We start from the raw sequence: 20,724 nt of genomic DNA, 5'->3' as shown, positions 1-20,724 counted from the left end.
AGACGTGTTAGTATTTTATCTTAATCATCACTAACTTGTGGAAGTGCAACTATAGAGTAGATAAGATATGTTTCTCTAGAAATGTTTATAGAGAAAAAGACTGGTCTTCTTCCCAAATATTGCACCGAACTCTTACCTGTAAACTCAACTGTTTCCGAATATATATTTCATTATCATCTAAAACCCCTGTATATCTTGTTTGCTTATGCTTTCTGGCCAAAAAGTATATAGTCATAATTTATCATGTTTTGCCATTCTTCAATACACCATTACATCATATACTATCAGGATGACCCTACTTAAACCAGCAATCTAATCCCAAAGTGCTCAATCGTTTGATCCATCAAATCTCGTGGGTCCTAAACGACGTGCAAATCTCTATTTGACTAAACTTTTGTGTTTAATAATTCGATTAAATTATTAAAGGTTGGCCCGTCACTTCCATCCATGCCTAAAGTCATTAGAGTTGGACCCATCAACATATGAAATGAGGTTTACTTCTTGTGTGGATGTACTTAGAACCTTGGCATTTGACTTTACTTGAAACAGTGCCTGAATTTATGAAGGCCACACTGCCTGCCATCATAAGATTTATAACTAGTTTCATTGTCGACTAATAACGCGTTTAGATACACATCCAGAAATCAAAAACAAGAAATTAGTTTGAATACATTTTTAACAAGAAATTAGTTTTGGTGTAAAAATTCCCGATAATTTGTAGAAGTAAAAAAGTCCAGTTTACGTGAAGCAAAATATTTTTGATTTTGATTTCTGCCTCTAATATCCGAACAAGCTATAATAGTGCGTTTGGATGCACACTCAGAAGTTACTTTTCGACTTCTGGAAATCAAAAAATCAGAAATCAGTTTAACAATAATATTTTAGGACTTCTAAAACGGAAAAAGCTTTTTGTGAAGCAAAATAGTTTTGTTTCTGACTTCTATTTCTGGAAAAACAGAAGTCAGAAGCAGATTTGTATCCAAACACGCTATCAATGACCTGTAATTTTTTATCGACAAAATATTCAATGCCAGAGTTTCGAATTCAGGATATTTACGTTTACATCCACCTGCCAGTCAACAGGATCACGAGTGCGGTTTTATATAGCCTGGATGCATTAGATCACTACCCATCAATAATCAAGATCAGAACAAATCTTTCACCACTAGTGACAATCTCTACAGACCAGTATAAAACTTTCGGTGCCCTATTTTCCATCCCACTCCCATAATCATCGTTACACTCGTACAGAAGAAAATAACCATAGGTCAACGTGTCATTCTGGTACATCGAAAACGATACACCTGCATTACACGTTACCGAGAAGAGCAACAGAGTTACAGAAGGAGGGAGGGAGGGAGACGGACAATCAGACATTTACATTCTCTTTTCTTATTGTTTCGAGAGGTTTCAGAATTCCAATATAATTCTTTCTGGTTTTCTATGATCAGATCAGATCAGAAGTTTCGTTTCTGTAATTCGTGTTTCCAGAAAGAGAGATTCATTCATTGATTAGATCGAAAAATGGAAGAAAGAAATGAAGAAGATGAAGGAGATTTATTATCATCATTAAGTTCATTACCGCCACCACATCGTAAAGCATACTCATACAGTCATCAATTAGGTACTGCTAATCAAGGTACAGCAAGGCCAATTCGTGATGCATTTCGTAATCAAAGTCTTAAAGAAGAAAGAATACCTAATCTTATGGATTCTGGTTACAATTGTTATGATTCTTCTGATGATGATGATTTATACACTTCTTCTGTTTCTTCTTCTTCCAGTAATAATAAAAATAACACAGTAATTAGTAATAATGTGAATTACAATAATGTTATTAAAATCGGAGATTTTCAGAATTCCAATTCGAATCTTGATAGGAATTCATCGAATGGTTCTAAAGATGAAAGAAAATGTCTGCCTGAGTTTATTGGAACTGGTGGTGATCGTGGGATATTTAAACTTCCGTTACGTGGTGCTGTTCATCCTGGTCGTCCAGCGAGTATTGAATTAAGACCGCATCCGCTTAGAGAAACTCAAGTTGGTGTTTTCTTAAGAACCATTGTTTGTACTGATAATTCGTTATGGGCTGGACAAGAATCTGGGTTAAGGTATTGGAATTTTAATGAAATTTATGAATCTGGTTGTGGTATTGGGAAACGGGAGAGAAGAGGAGATGAAGAAACATCTCCGTTTTATGAATCGGTTCATACTTCACCTACTATGTGTTTGGTTTTTGATGCTGGGAATAAGTTTATATGGAGTGGTCATAAAGATGGGAGGATTAGAGCATGGAAAATTCAGCAGAATTTGGATGGGAATCCATTCAATGAATTGTTTTCATGGGCGGCTCATCGTGGACCTGTGTTATCCATGGTTATGACTTCTTATGGTACTCATCACTAAACTTATATACTCTCAATTCATTCTATTCTCTTTTTTGAACTTTACTGTATTTATGATTTTTAATTTTATTTTTTCTTGTAAAGTTGTAATCATTTCCATATATGGATAAAACTTATAACCTAGGTATGTTCACATGGGTACTAAGTTTATAGTAAGGGTGATTTTAGTTAGGGAGTTGTGGGTGAAATCAAGCTGAGCATATGTAGTTGTTAGGAATGTGTTGAATAGTTAGTTTTGAGTTGAGATAGATAAAGAAGAAAGTGTGCATCTCTCTTCTCATCCCTGACGTGGGATAAGTTACGATGCTAGTTGAATTCTAACCTACCATACACGAGGGTAAACCATCTCTCTTATCTATTAACAGAAATTAGGCAGGAGGATTATGCCACAGATAGTGGAGGATGTTTTCCTAGCAGGAATGGCAACTTATAGACTTATAGTAGTGTTGATTGATTGAAGAATTTTTATATTTACCTAAGTATTGTTGTCTGAACATGCGTAGACATGGATACCAGCTCGGAAGTTAAGGGGGTTCAACATTATTCAAGTGTTGTAAATGGTTATGAATTTGGTATTTTGAATATTTTCACATCAAAAAGTATCAATGAATTGCACTAATGTAATGATTCCTAACGAAGTTTATATGAAAAATAGTTTGATGTTTCCTACCCTCTCCATGTTAATGTCCAATTGATATCACCAAATTGGGTATAATATATGTTAGGGCTGTGGTATTAAGTTTGAGATTTATAATTGTTCTATGTATATTCTTTTCAAGTTTTGTTTCCCATATGAACTTTTTCCGTTATAGGGTATAAGTTGTGGACTTGTTTGATATAGCTGCTGAACTCGTACAGTGAGTACTATATGTTATCTAATTATAGCTTCCACAATGTTCTTGTAACTTGTTGTACTTTGGTATCTAGGTGATCTCTGGTCTGGTGCTGAAGGTGGTGTTATTAAGATCTGGCCGTGGGAATCTATAGAAAAATCACTTGCTCTTACGCCAGAGGAAAGACACATGTCTGCATCACTTGATAGGTCATATATTGATCTTAGAACTCAAGTCACCGTCAATGGAGTCTGCTCCATATCTAATTCAGATGTGAAGTACTTGCTCTCTGATAATTGTAAAGCAAAAGTCTGGACTGCTGGTTCCCAATCCTTTTCGTTGTGGTATGTTTTCACTTCACAGTTTGACGCTTCCATAAAGATATCTGATTGGCTCTTATATTGATAAATGTATAGATCAAATAGAAATGATTTTCATTAACGGATTTTTTTTGAGGTAGTTATCTAAAACTAGTACTTGGTGTCACTTCATATTTCTGTGGTTCTCCTCAAACAGAGGGAATGTGAAATTTGGTTCCACAATGAATTAAGAACAGTAGGTTAAACTCCGTCTGTAATCTGTCGACTTGCAGCTATGGGTTCTCGTGATTCTATAACATGAAGGAAATGAAATTTTCTTCAGTATCAATGTTGTAGGGTTCTGAAGTACTAGGTTTTTTTTTTTTTTTTTTAATGCAGAGGTGTATCAAAAATCAATCTTGCCTTTCAATTATCTACTTGTTTTCGTTACCTGTCTAGCTTCTTTTTAGGTTTCTTTGTGGATGATCCAGGGTTAAGATATTATACTTGCAAAAATTCAGGTTTTCCTACTCAAATGTTGGGAATCCCTTTGTAATGTTTAGCGTCATAATAAGGTTTCTTTCTAGCATTTACTGAATAATTTTAAGAAGATATAGAGTTTGTCTTTCTTTTTACAGGGATGCTCGTACAAGGGAACTTTTGAAGGTTTTTAATATAGACGGGCAGGTTGAGAACCGCGTTGACTTGTCATCGTTGCAGGATACGTCTATCGAAGAAGACATGAAGGTAAAGCTTGTTTCTGGGTCAAAGAAGGAGAAACCACAAGGATCTTTCAGCTTCTTCCAACGGTCACGTAACGCATTGATGGGAGCAGCTGATGCTGTTCGTAGGGTAGCCAAAGGAGCATTAGATGAGCATCGGAAGACTGAAGCAATGCTTCTTACAGTAGATGGAATGGTTTGGACTGGATGTGCTAACGGGTTTCTTGTGCAGTGGGATGGAAATGGAAACAGAATACAAGACTTCCAACACCATTCTGCATCCGTCCAGTGTTTCTGTACCCTAGGCACACACATATGGGTAGGCTACGTTAGTGGCACCGTTCAAGTGCTGGATCTCAAGGGTAATCTGCTTGGAGAATGGGTTGCTCACTGTAGTCCCATCATAAAAATGGCTGTTGGTTATGGCTATGTATTTACTTTGGCTAATCATGGTGGTATTCGTGGATGGAGCATTACATCTCCAAGCCCTTTTGACAAAATACTGCGGTCAGAGTTGGCTAGCAAGGAGACGCATTATAAAAAGTTGGAAAATCTGAAAATATTGGCAGGAACTTGGAATGTTGGACAAGAAAGAGCTTCTCACGATTCTCTTTTAGCATGGCTAGGATCTGCAGCATCAGAGGTTGCAATTGTTGTTGTTGGGTTGCAAGAGGTGGAAATGGGTGCAGGTTTTCTTGCAATGTCTGCAGCAAAAGAAACTGTAAGATCTTCTCAATTTAACTGACCAAAATATTTTGATGTTTATTTTGGAAAGTGATAAATTGGTAGAATTGCCCCAAGTAAATATTGAATATCCATTAGAACTAAGCAGGTATTAAATTGGTACTGATGGAACAATATAGTCTGGTGGTGCTAGTGTATGTTGACTGATAGTAAAATAAAAATAATTGATTATTACGATGGCTTACATAGTAGAGAATAAATTTGACCCGACTATCCCTCTTTAAGACAGGTCAGCACAGGGAAATGATTGTTTCCTTTCGTTTCGTTGTTCTTTTATTACAGAGTTCTAAACTAGTTGGTTACACACCTAACCCTCATGCTTCACAAACGCAAAATGCCACATTAAGCGCCTCACTTACAAACATCGCCTCACTTGTCAATTGGTCCGAATCCTGATTATTCATTACTGGGAACACTTTAAGCGATTGCAAGAGTGGGAACTAGGGTAACCTAATTAGAAGAGGAGAGACCGAAACAAGTGTACTATTGGGTTTTAGAGGATTTTAAGAAATGCATGCAACCTTAACCATTCTTGTATATTGTCTATCATAATGTGTTTCCTGTCAAGATTAAAATTTAACATATGTAGTTTGCCAACTTCTTTAAATGATATTCGTGTAAAAGAACATGCCCACAAAGATATTTTTGACAGCACTTTGGTGCTTAGTTACATTTACAGTCACATCATTGTTCGAAGGGTACTTGGATCCATTTTCATGTATTAGATGTCCACATAGAGAATAGATATAATTAGGAATTATAATGTCATAGGTATTTCATGTATTAGGCAACAGTAAACTCCCACATATTCATGTGTTTCCACTGATAGCAGTTATCCCATTTTCCTTTTACATTTCTGCCTGTCTTTCTGTACACTCATACCTGTTGCTGACTGCAGGTAGGCCTTGAAGGAAGTTCCATTGGGCAGTGGTGGATGGATAATATAGGGAGAATCTTAGATGAGGGGACGACTTTCGAACGTGGAGGATCTAGGCAGCTGGCTGGTTTACTCATAGTCGTATGGTAAGTATGTGTCAATGGTGCATCTGTGGATGAGTTAGGTTCCATCTTTGTTCATAAGCAATATACCTACTTAGTGTGTATAGATTAAAAAAAATCCTACAATGTATACAGCCTACAGTTATGGTTCCTTCTTCCTTCTTTGGAAGTTTTCTATTTTCACCTGATACTGCAAGTTATCATCCTTTATAGGGTGAGAAAATGTCTTATGCCACATATTGGGGACATTGAAGCTGCAGCAGTTCCTTGTGGGTTTGGACGTGCTATTGGAAACAAGGTATCAATTTTGTTTATGATTTAAAAGTATCACCTTTGAATTTACATTATGTGTTCCCCCATCATTGCTAAACTGTCTGCATCTGAGTATTCACATAAACTATATGCATGGGAAACATATTGTATTCGTTAAATTCAGATATTCACCTAGCATTAGCCCCTTGTGAAAAGCTTACATTGGGCCTTATTTTTTGGTTGGCGATTCCTGGTATATATAGTGGAAATTAAAAAATATGGTTCATGTTCTTGAACCCGGTTTTCGGAGCAACATATATGGTAGGAATTCACTCCCGGACACTTTCGGTTTACCGTGTCATTGAAGTAACTCGGGATTGAATACTTCAATCTGGATCATGTGGGGGACATAATGCAGGGGGAAAGCATTTTACAGGTTCAATCCGGAAGTTACCAAAACCAAGCTTGATAGAAACTCATCGTAGTTTTCTATTTTTAGATTTAATCGACAACCTAAAATCACTATTTGAGATACTGATGATCATTGGTTCATTAGATTATACTTCTAGATGATTGTAATGGTTGGGCCTAGTATGACCAGTTTGTGTAATTTAATTTCCCTTTACTCATATTTTCTATTTTAGAGATTTTAAAGTGTTTCCATTTTTATCAGGCCTTAGTTTTATGTTTCCCTTCTCTCCAAACCTTTAATTGGTATATATAAACATTTCTCAAAACAGGGTGCTGTGGGTTTGAGAATGAGAGTATATGGTCGGGCCATGTGCTTTGTGAACTGCCATCTTGCTGCACATTTAGAAGCAGTGACTCGTCGGAATGCTGACTTCGACCATATTTACCGAAATATGATCTTCAACCGACCATCGAACCTACTCAATGCTGCAGCTGGTATGGTGCCATACCTGTTTTTATCTTGCTCTCTTGCCTGCTGCGCATATTTATTTTGGCTGCTTTATTCTTCTGGCTTGCCATTCATCCTTTCTGTTGCAGCTGGGGTCTCGTCTGTCGGTCAAATGCTTCGTGTTACAAACGTATGTATCTTTGAACTGATAGTATAAAGTTTGATAAACCTCCAAGTTTTATAGTAAATGGTTCGATTACCTTTTGTTTTTGAAGTTGCAACTTAATACATTTACTCTTACAGGCCAGTGGCACCAATACTGAAGAGGGGAAGCCTGAGTTATCGGAAGCAGATATGGTCGTGTTTCTTGGTGATTTCAATTATCGGCTTCACGGTATTTCCTACGACGAAGCAAGGGACTTTATCTCTCAAAGATGCTTTGATTGGCTGAGAGAAAAGGATCAGCTCAGAGCTGAAATGAAAGCTGGGAAAGTCTTCCAAGGAATGCGTGAAGGGGTCATCAGGTTTCCTCCAACATACAAGTTCGAAAAGAATCAAGCTGGTTTGGCAGGTATGCTCATCCAGAATTGACGTCAAGTTTTGGCCAGCAGACAGATGCTGATATACGGCTCTTGAGTTTTTGAATCTTTCTAGTGGATGTGGGCGACTATCTCTTACACCACCACCAACTTATTTTGTTTCTTTTTTGGTTGTCCCCTAAGGGTATGATTCTGGTGAGAAGAAGCGGATTCCTGCTTGGTGCGACAGAATTATTTATCGCGATAGCCGCACTCTTTTTGCTCCAGTATCTGAATGCAATTTAGAGTGCCCTGTCGTATCTTCAATTTTACAGTAAGCATCTTGAATGAGTTTTATTGTTTGAAACCATATGCATCTTAGTGTAAAATTTGGCTTACTTTTTTTTTGTCAGTTACGATGCCTGCATGGATGTAACAGACAGTGATCACAAGCCTGTTCGCTGCATATTCAGTGTTGATGTTGCTCAAACAGATGACTCGATACGAAGACAAGAGTTCGGAAAAATTATTGAGTCTAATCAGAAAATCAAGTCTCTTCTTGGAGAACTATGCAAAGTTCCAGAAACTATTGTTAGCACAAACAACATTATCCTCCAGAACAAGGACACTTCCCTTCTTAGAGTGACCAATAAATCTGGGAAAGATGAAGCTGTGTTTGAAATAGTTTGCGAAGGTCAATCAACCATCAAAGAAGATGGTGAAACTTCAGATCCGTGTACGAGAGGTTCCTTTGGCTTTCCTCGTTGGCTTGAGGTAATTTGTGACACTGATTATGAAGTGATAATTTAGTTGTATAACATTAATTTATAATTTCGCACCAAAGTTAAAATGATACAACAGTATTTATTATAAGTTCTTTTGGCATTTAATTTTGCATATATCATATACGCACACACACGTCACTCAAGTAAGCTTAGTAGCACATGTGCTGAATGAAATGTAAAGGATAACAGCGCACAAATGTAGCACATGTGCTGAATGAAATGTAAAGGATAACAGCGCACAAATGTAGGCTGTGTTGGAATTGCCAAAAGTACAGGGAGCTCCAATTCTTTCACTTCGTGTTCGATGGACCTTGTTACGTCCAACCTAATATATCCTTTTCTAAATCTAGCTTTTAAGGCACACTATCTAATCTTACATGGGTTTTTGTTTTCATGGGGGGACAGGTTACTCCGGCAGCTGGTGTCATCAAACCTTGTCATGTTGCGGAAATTTCTATGCATCATGAGGAGTTCCATACTCTAGAAGAGTTTGTTGATGGCGTTGCACAGAGCTGGTTGTGTGAAGACACAAGAGACAAGGAAGTACTGTTGTTAGTGATCATCCGTGGTAGTTGCTCCACCAAGACAGGGAGCCACAGGATTTGCGTGCGTAACAGCTCGTCCTCCCTCCGTGTTAACTCCAAAAGCAACGACTCTGCCAAAAACCAAGCAAATGTCCTCCATAGATCTGTTCGTCCCATCAATGGTTCGTCTGATGTCGCTGAGGATCTTCGCAACTTGCACATGCCATCATGAACATAAAAAATACGTGTATCATTGGGCAAGATTATCTGCGCAGTTGGGAAATTGAAAAGTTGATAATATCTATTTATTGTCCAAACAGCGTCAAAGATGCAATTTCAATGTAAATATCCTGGGGCTTGGTCACTGTTTTATTAATCTGGGAGCCGGCTAAAATTGATTGCTACTGTTCTTCCTGAATTATCCAGGTACAATTCTTTATATAGTTGATTCTTTAGCCCCTTGGTTATCCAGGCTTACCACATTATAATACTCTTGGATGGGCGTGCCAGATATGTGCAAGCGGAAGATTAAACTTAAAAGCTGGCAGTCGAAGGGAGTTTGTAGTTAGTATTCATTTTGTTCTCGTCTTTTACTTCTTCTTTTCCCCCCTTTATGCAGTGTATTGAACTACTTTCCCATTGTCATGTAGTTGAAGGTCACGGTTGTCTGTAAGCTGGGTATCAAAAAGCGTTGTCTGTCAAAGTGTGTGGTAGTTCTCTTGTAATGACTTACAGTTGTCAAGAAATATAAAGTTTCTTTGTAGTTCGAAACTTCTATTTAAAATGTCTACCTTGTATTTTTTTGCTAATCATAAAAAAGTCTGCAGATTTCCTCATATAGTGGTAGTGCTACTGATCCCCTATGAAACTTCAGATATCCATCACAGCGCCAGGATTGTTATTCGTGGCAGCTGAAGTGGGGATAAATGATCTTCTATCCGTGTTAAAGGTATATTTCAACCTAATTCCCCATGCTGAAATAAAACTTTTCTGTCATAATATGTTCCTTTGATTCATTTTACTTGCTGATTTTTCATTCACCGGATCCACTGCAAACCCTTGGTTCATCGCTAGTTATATGATTGAGATCGCAACATGTTTTTATAACCTTGGAGCCTAGAACTTTTGTGTTTTTCTATGTCATTGTGTAATTGATTCCCTTGACACTCCATTATTCTCACAAACCCTGACTCTTGTATCAGATATCTCATATTATACACCATTCTTGTGCCCAGAAGAAAAATCTTATCCATATTATATGCATACTATTTCAGAATTATTGTACAATCATTTGGTTCTAAGGAATTACCATCCCCAAATTACAATTACATTCACAAATGGCCTATTTATCTTGAACATTACACACAAAAATTATAGTTTCTAATCATTCTGTCCATGTAAGAGAAGGTTCAAAACAGCTTGGTCAACGTTCTGACAGGAGAACTGATAATGACCTGATTCTTCATCTTTATCTCTGACATCTGATTCTTCATCTCTCTACAAGACTTCTCTAACTCCATTACCCTCCATTGCATTCTTTGCAGGTTAAGCTTCAGCTCATCCTTTTCCAGGGTTGACTCTCGAAACTTTTCAGTATCAGAAGCTTGCTTTTTTGGGCACAAGATCATCATCTGAGTTTCAGATTGTATTAAATTGTCCTGCAATGTCGTTTTAATTGAGACTTTGCTGGCTTGCTGTGATATTAGGGCTTGAATGGAGACCCTTGGAGGAACTCGTATGTTCTTTGCTAGGTCCTTGCATGCTTCTAGGGTGAGCTTCTCATAGTTGAGACATTTACATAGCCTAGATTTTTCCTCCACTGAAAGTGTTGGATGGGCCTGCAAAATTAATGATCTTCTTGAAGTTAAAACATAAATCATGAAGTAGAGAGAGAATGACTGTCATTTGTTCTTAATATTCAATGGTTCAACGCATCGATTGAATATTTCAGCTATGGAAGACAATGCATTGTTTCATCAGTCTGAGCATCTAGAATGAAAGATGAAAGCTACTATTACAAATCAAAGTATTGCATCCATTTGATCAATCGAGCACTCTTGACCATATAGGATGTAAGTTGAATTATATATTCGGCATTGCTGATTCTGGTTTGAATCAAGACTGATGCTCAAGAGTGACATTGTTGGAATCAAGAGTGATGCTCATTGCTCAGTAAAGAAGAAAGGGTTCTTGGGAATTTAAAAAAGAAATTCTGCATTGTTGATATTGTATACCTAGAACTAGAATGTATGGATGGTGTGCTCAAGAGTGACACACTGTTGGTTCTGGTTTTATTTGGCAACATTCAGATAAGTTGGTTCTTCTTGGTAATCAATTAAGAGAACCACAATCATTGAATTCTGTGTACGTACTTGCTTTTTGCTTCTGATTTTCAGACCAACAAACAAACAAATATAGGAATTGAAAATAAGATCCTGCAGGTATCCTAACCATGATTGCAAGATTTTCTTTGGTGACACTATACTAATAAAAATCAAATATCATTCACATGCTGCATAGTACTATGGAATGTAAATCTTACAGTGAAAATGTTAGAAGAATATTTACCTCAAGATAGATTTCAATAGCTCTGTAAACACCATCAAAGCAATCTCTAGCACAATCAGGTAAACTCTCTGCAACAGCAAGAAACTTAGCAACTTTCAAGTTCTGATCAGGTGATATTTCTCCCATGTATTTATCAATCAATTTCCCAACTCTCTTCATTTTCTGGATTGCAACTTCATCATCAATAACAAAAACTCTAATCAATCTCAAAACCAAATCAACATCATAAACATCTCTTCCTCCTCCTCCTGAATTATTATTACTGCCAGGAACCAACAAATCATCCAGTTTTGCTTCTTCCAACATTCCACCAATCAATCTCTCCAATTCATCTCTGCAATTCTTACTTAATCCTAAACCTGAAACCACTCTTAATACCCAGAATACCCCTCTACAAGAAAAAGCTTTTTTTCCCAGTAAAACCACACCATAAACAACTGTTTCTGCAATTCCTGAAACCCCATTACCATTTTTGGCTGCTTTCAAATAATGGAGAAGAAATTTTGTAATAACTAAGTTGTTATTATCACTTCTCCAGAAACCCATTGTTTTAATGATTTTTTCTATAATCTTTGGGGACAAAATTGTCAATTCGTCAAACCACCATGGTTTACTTGTTGAACTATTACCACTATAACTTGCAGGTTTAATGGCAGAATTATCAGGAGTGGTTTTTGACGATGAAGAAAATTGAAACCCAGTTGTGATTGTATCAGGAGATGAATATGAAGATGAAGGAGAAGAAGAATGGGTAACATTTATATCTGAATTTTGAGCAAGTTTTACTAAAAGTGAAGAAATGAGTTTCTCTAGAATCCCAGATGATTCTGCTGAAGAGAAAAATGGTTCACAGCTTTTTAATGAAACCAAAATATCACTCCAAGACCAGTAGAACAAACCCTCTAGAAATGTTTCCGTTTGTTGAAGAAGATTATAAGGTGAAATTTGATCATTCATCTCAAGATGAATTGCAGAGCAATGAAGAACAGAAATATTTGATGGAGTTATTGGAAATTTACCATGATTATGACAAAATCTTGAAATTAACTCAAAGCCATTTACCCCTCCTGGGAAATTATCAATTTTGATAACTGAATTATTGATTTTGGTTTGTTTTATCATCATCTTCTTTATTTTTCCTGAATAAGCTGTGATGATTTTCTGCAAAAACAAAAAAGCAAGAAAAAAGATAATCAAGAATTGATTGAAATTACTATATCCAGTAAAAAACAGAAAGAGAGAATTCCATAAATGTGGAGATTATTCTTTACCTGATTTATAAAGAATGTGTGTTCTCCATTAACATGGATTTTGAGCATTTCTTGCATGGTGGTTGATCAGAAGAACTGGTTAGAAATTCAAGCAACACTTTTTAATTATTAGTATCATGGAAAAAGAAAAAGAGGGAAGTGGTACTACTAAATGCTGATTGGGAGCTTTAACAAAGTAAATGCCAGGAGAAGAATTTTGATTAGATATATACTAAGGATAAGGAAAAGTTTGATGTGATCTTGGTAGCATATGCCACGTGGTGAGTTCGATCGCAACCCATCGCTATAAGACTGAAAGATTTTGGTGAAATCCAAATAATATGTAGGGTCGTTTTACAGGACAAAACAGGAGAGGTTGTAGGTAAATTATTGAATTTGTGGGGTTTCAACAGTTCAACTTGTGAATGAATGGAGGAAGAATTTTTAGGTGTTGAATCCGCTGGATATCAAACTTGGATTTAGCGAAATGAGTAGGATTAATTACTTCTAGATGGGCAAAGGTTCTGGTTTTATTTTATTTGTATCGGTATGAATTGAGTTATTACCTGTGGCAATTGCTAAAGGAGATGTAAAACAAAATCATCGTAATTATCAGGTTTTTGTGTTTACTCGTCCTAGCAGTGATGGTACCCTTTTGAGGTAAATGTGTTTACTCGTCCAAGCAATGATGGTACGTACCTCGTCTAATAATCATGCTATTAATGTAATAGTGAAGGAAAGTCTATCGTAAATAAAACTCTGGCTAAGTTAAACAAGGCGAACATGTGTGGTTTTGGCATGCCATCTTGCGCATAATCTTCTCTGCGCTAGATTAAGTCTTATGGTGGAATAATGCCATCTTCCATATTACATGACGCCTAAGCATTTGGAATGAATTGTGGAAGTTCAAGTCTAAGAGCGTAATGATGAAAAAATTCCAAAACGGCAATAAAAAAACAACATTTAACGCTAATTGAAATAACGTTTTTTAGAGAGATAAGAAAACGTTTTAAGTAATATGAAGATATTGTACAACATATTATATAAACAGTTAGTCTTTTAGTTAGATTTAAAAATTTCTTCCAACCACTGATAAATTGCCACGTCGCCATGTCACCACTAACTAACATATAAATAAAACAAAACAAAAAATATTTTGGTTCTCATTATTATAAACTGCGAGCGTGATTTCAAATCAGTTTTCCAAAACGTGAATTGGATTAGCATTTTACGCCAATTAGAATAGCGTTTGCTGATAGCTAAAATACTATTTGAATTTGCGTTAAACATCGTTTCGTTTCGCGTTTTCACTTGGATTCCAAGCTACGAGCAAATCTTATATCGAGGAATTCCATCCTCCACGCCACCTCAGCATTTGGAATCGTTCATGCAAGGTCAAGTGTAGTTGTGGAACCGTAAAAACAGTAATAAAAATAGCATTAGACGCTAATGAGAATAGCGTACAAAAAACGCTAGTATGAATAGCACTTGACCTTGTCAACGGTCAAACGCTAATGAGAACATCACCAGACGCTATTATGAATAGCGTTTTTCTGATTTTCCTTACAGAAAACTGACGGGCTCTACTCTTCTCTGAATCACTCACAAATCTCTTCTTCTTCTTCTCAAAAAAAAAAAAAAAAAACTAGTTTCCCCCCTTTTGATTTCTCACCACCATGAATCAAATCAAACCATTGCCTCAAAGGGTTTGTTCGTTGGTTGATAAGGAATCTAATCATACTTCAATTTCTCAATTTGGTTGACAATCCAAAGAGAGGTAAGTTAATTTGTATTCTCCTTTCATTTTGGATTCTTTTCATGATTTGATAAAAATAGTTGATTGTTTGATCAATGATATGATTGTTGAACCCAAATATGACGAATTTGACATGAAAACTTAGGGTTTAGATGATCAACATAAAAATAGTTACTTTGCATGCTTTCTTACTTTCATTTGATGATTCTATATAGATTATGGATGATTATATGAAATTGAGTGGAAAGAATTGGGAAGAGAAACATATTGCTAAAAGTATAAAACCAACTGATAAATCCCAAGGCATTCCGTTTAGAAGTAATTGGGAATAACTAGACGATCGATTTTTACGATCTTCTGGTAACGAATGATAATGCTAAGGATGTTCTTCAAAGGTACGACTTGCTAATTTTTTTGAAAGGAGAAAGAAGAGAAGTGATCAACAATTATCTTATGGAATCTTAGAGAGGTAGTGGTATACCACTAATTCCATTTCCCAAACTTTGAACTTGGTTTCACCCCTTTGGATTTTGTTCACTTATCCGACATTCATATTGGAAATGGTCGTACAACCTTGAAACACACCGTTACAAGTGGATGGGCTCGTAGAGAAAATCAAGAAATATAGGATGCTTTAATGTTTCATTTGCATGAATATCAAAATTACAACAAAAAAAAAAACCCGGGTTTTCCTATTAGCTGCTCAGAAAATATATTAAGGAAAATCCAAATAATGAAGAAAATTGGGAGCATGTGACTTGATATTTCTTACTATGGGTGATTTCAAAAGTTTTAATAGCTTGTTCTACTACAAGAGGTAGCAAAGGGTGGCTGGAATGCTTGCGTGATTTGAATGTAATTGGTGATTATGATTGGGGTTCGGCTTCTTTTAGTCGCTTGTACAATGAAATGATTTCGGTTGTTAGAGGTGGAAAAAGATTTGGTGGAATGTGGATGCTTCTAGAATATTGTTTTACATATATTTCCATACTTTGACGCCTTTTCTCATAGAAGACATAGACCTTGATGTATGGCATGCAGTAATGATATTTAAGCGTGAAAATCTAGTGAAGTTGCAAAGGGATAGCGCTAGACACTCTCCTAGTACAGCTCGCCGAGAAATAGAGTTGTTAACGTTATTAGAAAGGAACGGAAACCATGGTCAAATAGTATATTTCATGAACATCCTGATATAAGACATGCTCGTGAACTCTCCATGCAAAGAGTGGCTTTTTATGATCTGGAATCTGATACTAGTATATTGTATCTTAGTGAACGATTTTTAAGGAAAATGAAGGGAGATGTAACAATTCCAAGAAGTCCACGGGATCGTTTGGAAAACCTTAGTAACATCGCGGATCCTATTGATGTGGTAGAAGGACGATACTATACAATAATCGATGAGACCGCTTATGAGGTGTGGTGGAAGAGAAAATTTATTGGTTTTTTGCTTCCAAACATCCAACGTCAAGATAACAAAGATGAAATTGGAACTGCAAGTACTCAAGATCCAACATTTGTTGTTAATCAGGTCCCCCCAATATATCCATCAAGGTATATGTATGACAAACGTCTCACGAGTTTCACCAGAATTTCCAAAAATTCAGTGGCATGCGGAATGTTCAGACAGTGATGGAAACCTTGTTCATATGCCTTTAAAACCACCCATACCTCCTCCAATTTTATATGATGTTAGTTGGGAACAGGGGTTAGTAACTTTTCGTTTGAACTCCTTCAATTATTTTGTTTTCCATATTCTTATGATTTTCTTTACACATTAAAAGTTCTCACCACTATTGATTGTTTTTTCTTTTCAGGAGAAATGTAAAGATCTTGTGCATAAGCTTGTTATTTTAGATATTACAAATGATAAGTTTTGGTATGAACGAAATCGTGCACACGTTCTTGGGCAATCACACTACAGAGGGGAAGAATGAACGTCAACCCAATCATGTTATGCTCTTGGAGAAAATTCCCAATGGTTAAGTTGTAAAAGACCAGCCACAAGTCATGATGCCGTACCAGATGATGCACATGGTCATTATGCTGCAGCATATGAAATAGTTCAAAATACACAATTTACTGAATTACTAGTGAGGGTTTTACTGAAGTTGATATGAATAGGATTTTTGGATTTGGTCAACATGAGTAGTGGGTTTACTATGGTATTTTGGGAACACAAATGTCTGTAATGGATAGTATTGGTGGTTTTTTTTTTTACTTATTAGAATCTTATGTTATGCAGAAGTCTATAAAATGGTTATTGCAATGCCTTTTCTTTAATAAATGTCTTTTCTTGAATGAATGTGAGGTGTTGCATGTGTCTATAAAATTTATGAATTCAAAAATCACGGGATGGTTATGGCGTTTGAGTTTTGTTTATAGGTGCAAAATGGACGATGACAGTCCACTGCGGAGGTCTGTAATAATGACATGTGATATCGATCTTAGCATCGGTGATGATAGCGAGGAGAACGCAATTGTGGTGTACCAATATATGACTAAAAAAATTCATAGGCTCTTCCAACCGGTGCCTCAAGAAGTATTAACGCAACAAATGGTGGAAAGGCTCCGAGAGGACGGATATGCAAGAATGATGCATGACTATCTTGGACCTAATAGTACTTGGGGCCCTAAGAAGTTCCACTAACGTTTGAGTATGTATCGACCTCTTTTATTACGTATTCTAAGTGAGATTGTTGTTGAGGATCCTGCTTTTGATTTTCAAGTTGATTGCACCTGAAAAATTGGCTACTGTCCCCATATGAGATGTTTGTGTAAAGGTATAGTCGCTGATAGCATAGATGATTATGTTCGTATAGGAGCGCCGACCGTCTATATATGTGAATAGGTTTACTAGGGTAATTGTTCGGCACTTCGAAACAGAATTCAACGCTACTAATAATAGCGCCCAAAAAAAGATAATCAAAATAGCGGTCAACGCTATTATGATTAGCGTTTGACTTATGCTGTTATCAATATCGTTCAACACTATTTTGATTAGCGTATTTCGTCGTTTAGCACGCTATTGTGAATATCATTGGACGGTAATCTGATTACCGTTTTCCTGGATTCCATGCAGCATTCTACCATACCATGGAACATGGCTTGGAAAAGGTGTGGAACACACCAACTTGGAAGTCATTAAACTTGACATTCCACAGTTTTTCCACACTTAGAATAGGTTGGATTCCACCATAAAACTTTCTCTCATGAAACCTTGGAACATAGATGGGAAAAAGTGTTAACTCCAACTTAGAGTCTATTATATTTGGCATTCCATACTTCTTCCAAGCTTGGATTCCACCCATAAAAGTTGCTCTTAGTTCTAGCAAATATTGGATGATATCTTGTTGCCTGGAAATTAGTCCACATGTTTGATATCAACCTAATGCTAACGATCAGTCGGGATCAAGATGTACAAAAGTTACAATTCAGTGGTGAAAGTTCATGTTGGGTGGCAGGCCCTGACGTTTGCTGCCCCAAAGAAGACCTGAAAAATGTTGCCCCTTTTCATACAAAGACAGGTAATTAGGAGCATAAGGTGGCATGTACCATCATTTTCTGACATATGTAAGTCTGTACATACATATATTAGTTTCCAAATGTTTACACAAGCATATCAAAAAATAATAATAGTCAAATTTCATTTCGATTCAGATTATAATTTCATTTATAGATGCAAAATCATTAAGTATAACCTTGAAATCAAATTGCATAACCATATTTTTTTTCAATTTCTAACATATACAATCTTACGAGTCTCTCATGTGACATTGTTGATCGAAGATACGACAAAATCAACTATAGTTTCGAAAAACTTCTTTCTACTGATGTAACTGGAATTGTGACCAATATACTATAAGAAATCCACGCATTTGGGTAGCAACCATCCATTCTTAGTAAAAATAGGTTTGCGATATGCATTAGGTAATGAAATTCTCATAACTAGTAATTCCATATATAACTCCCTGCCATTTATATCACTAGATGTACCATGCTTCAAATAACCTTCAAGTGCGATACATGACTTCATTAATTCGTTCTCACTCTTAGATTTTAACTTGTTCAAGTCAAACAAAAAACCAAATATTTTTTCATACATTTGAAATTGTTCAAATCTGGTGTTGAATGAAGAAATAACACTGTCTACTATATAGTAAGTTCTTCTAAAAAAATCCTCACTTGATATTGGTTCGGTAATGCGAGTGGTGTGAACTTCACGAAATGTAGGTTCAATGTTCATTTCACTTGCAATCTCCTTGGATTCATTCATTGCCCTTTGAAACCCATCTTTCCACAATCTTCAAAAAAATCAATAAGACCTTTTGTTTGTTTTATAGTAACACCAATGTCCATATTTTCATATTGCAACGATTTACTCACGGTGTTAATGGTGGGCCCGGAGATGTGTGAAAATTAAGCGCAATAAAAACGGGCCTACAGTAATACCGCAAGTGCACGGTCGTCAGTTGTAGCTCGTGCAAGTACGGGTCGATCCACAGAGACTGGGAGTGTTTTGGAGTTTTCTAGCTATTTTGGGATCCTAAATTGTTGTTGGTTAACTATGAAGCCTTTTGGGCTTTGGGCTTAGGGTACCTTTGGATTATAGGTTTGTTTGACAATGAAGTGAACTGAGCTTGGGCTCAGTTGGTCTTGAAGTGCACTAGGCTTGGCCTTTGAAGTGCATTGGGCTTTGAGTGTCAATGGGATTCTAGATTAACCTAAGACTGAACTGGGCTTTGTAATGAATCTGGGCTTTTAGCCTTTGGAATGAACTGAACTGAACTGGGTCTTAGGCCTTAACCTGAACTGTGGCTGGGCCTTAGGCCTTTAGTGACTGGACTTTGAACCCGGGCTTTTAGCCTTTGGTTCTAAGCTAACTGTTTGGAGCAGCAGCAGACAAGGTAAAGCAGGCTCTAGGCAGACAGGGCACTAAGTCACACAGGGCCAAGGATGGCATTTACAATGACATGTACAAAGAAAAAGTGACAATGGTATATACATGGAAGCAACACAGGGCAAAAGGATGCAAATTTACAATGGCATAGCAGTGATAAATCAAAGGCAATGGCCAAGGGCCAAATGCAAAGGAAGAACAGGGCACAAAACAGTTATAAAAACAGCTATAAAAACAGTGATAAGAAGCCACAAAAACAGATAGATAACAAAGAAGAACAGGAAAGATGCTAGGCAGTGGCTGTTTTTTGGTTAAATCCTTGTCCCTAATGGAGCTAGGTGGAGGTTCTAGCCTGCCTATGTTCCAGGGAATACAAAAATGGAATGGAAGGAGAAGAAGCTTGTCCAACTGTTTTACTCCTAGCATTGACTGTCTTTTAACAGCACAATCAATCACAAGCAACAGTGGACACTAAATTCCTCCATTTCTCAATCATCTCAATTTACATGAATTCTAACCTAAACTTCCACCACTAACAGTGAACAAACTTAACATTTGAGGAAGTAAACATTAAACACTAAACATAACAGTGAACTAACAGTGAACTATTGAGAAAACAGCAATGAAGGGAGACAGTAAACAAGAGTGATGAAAGAACACTAGGATGTTGAATCCACCATTAACCTAAGGGATATTCTACTCACAGCTAAGATAATTACCAAAGTGCTAATTGTCTGATTAAAGCACAACTAGTCTAAGGGCTTAGCAACACTGAACATGAGATGCACATGATGAAGACTATCTCAGCTGGTTCATAATTTCATCTAGTCCTAGCATTTGGGATTCAGAACATACATAACAGAAACAGTACAGAACATGATACAAATATTACAGAAACATAACATAACAGGAGACATGAAACATAACATGGATAGCAACAACACATTACATCAAATGGAGAAACTGAACAATACACAGAACATGGAAAAACATGGATAGCAAAACAGTGAAGAACAAAGGATAAAAACAGAGCATAAAATGGAATTTTTTACAGAACTCACAGTTCTGGACACACTGGCTAATCCAGGCATGCCTTCTAACACACACCCATCATCTCTATTTATACACAAACCAACTTTCCCCAAAACAGGACCACATCAGTCCAATTAGGGTTTGGTGAAAATACAAATTAAATCAAAAAAAATCCTACCTAACTATGATAACAACCCTAATAGACTATCCCATACTTCAATTTAACATTCAATTGATTTCCCCCAAAAATTTCCCAAATCAGAAAAATTAGGGTTTTA

At 36.6% G+C, this 20,724-nt stretch overlaps 2 protein-coding genes across 4 annotated transcripts; one reads left to right on the top strand and one right to left on the bottom strand.

Moving 5' to 3' along the window:
* The first annotated feature begins 1,201 nt into the window (after window positions 1-1,201).
* On the top strand, window positions 1,202-9,711 carry LOC113299520 (type I inositol polyphosphate 5-phosphatase 12-like). Of its 3 annotated transcripts, none has more exons than XR_003335095.1 (11): window positions 1,204-2,392; window positions 3,333-3,582; window positions 4,176-4,980; window positions 5,902-6,026; window positions 6,216-6,300; window positions 6,995-7,303; window positions 7,417-7,684; window positions 7,836-7,965; window positions 8,045-8,405; window positions 8,822-9,366; window positions 9,451-9,711. XR_003335095.1 is itself a non-coding variant. In XM_026548538.1 (11 exons), the coding sequence occupies exons 1-11, from the start codon at window positions 1,525-1,527 to the stop codon at window positions 9,170-9,172; spliced, it is 3,450 nt and encodes a 1,149-aa protein (XP_026404323.1). In that variant the 5' UTR covers window positions 1,206-1,524; the 3' UTR covers window positions 9,173-9,711. The 3 variants fall into 3 exon arrangements, 2 of the variants coding, with proteins under 2 accessions (XP_026404322.1, XP_026404323.1); XM_026548538.1 differs by having other exon boundaries at window positions 1,206-2,392; window positions 6,995-7,160; window positions 7,263-7,303; window positions 8,822-9,711; XM_026548537.1 differs by having other exon boundaries at window positions 1,202-2,392; window positions 8,822-9,711.
* Window positions 9,712-10,165: 454 nt separating this feature from the next.
* On the bottom strand, window positions 10,166-12,949 carry LOC113299519 (BTB/POZ domain-containing protein At3g19850-like). Its single transcript, XM_026548536.1, has 3 exons — window positions 12,780-12,949; window positions 11,509-12,669; window positions 10,166-10,778 (listed from the first exon to the last, which is right to left on the bottom strand). Exons 1-3 carry the CDS (start codon window positions 12,834-12,836, stop codon window positions 10,350-10,352), a joined length of 1,647 nt encoding a protein of 548 aa, XP_026404321.1. The 5' UTR covers window positions 12,837-12,949; the 3' UTR covers window positions 10,166-10,349.
* Between the last annotated feature and the right edge of the window lie 7,775 nt (window positions 12,950-20,724).

Source organism: Papaver somniferum, chromosome 7, assembly GCF_003573695.1.
Source record: "Papaver somniferum cultivar HN1 chromosome 7, ASM357369v1, whole genome shotgun sequence".
Taxonomy (NCBI): domain Eukaryota; kingdom Viridiplantae; phylum Streptophyta; class Magnoliopsida; order Ranunculales; family Papaveraceae; genus Papaver; species Papaver somniferum.
This window is presented reverse-complemented; position numbering and strand designations above follow the sequence as displayed.

Coding starts and splice junctions, on each gene's coding strand:
- LOC113299520 (XM_026548537.1), top strand. CDS start 1,525: ATGGAAGAAAGAAATGAAGAAGATGAAGGAGATTTATTATCATCATTA. Junction 7,304..7,416: donor AAATGCTTCGTGTTACAAAC/GTATGTATCTTT, acceptor TTACTCTTACAG/GCCAGTGGCACCAATACTGA. Junction 8,406..8,821: donor GCTTTCCTCGTTGGCTTGAG/GTAATTTGTGAC, acceptor ATGGGGGGACAG/GTTACTCCGGCAGCTGGTGT.
- LOC113299519 (XM_026548536.1), bottom strand. CDS start 12,836: ATGCAAGAAATGCTCAAAATCCATGTTAATGGAGAACACACATTCTTT. Junction 12,670..12,779: donor ACACATTCTTTATAAATCAG/GTAAAGAATAAT, acceptor TTGTTTTTGCAG/AAAATCATCACAGCTTATTC. Junction 10,779..11,508: donor CTATTGAAATCTATCTTGAG/GTAAATATTCTT, acceptor TTAATTTTGCAG/GCCCATCCAACACTTTCAGT.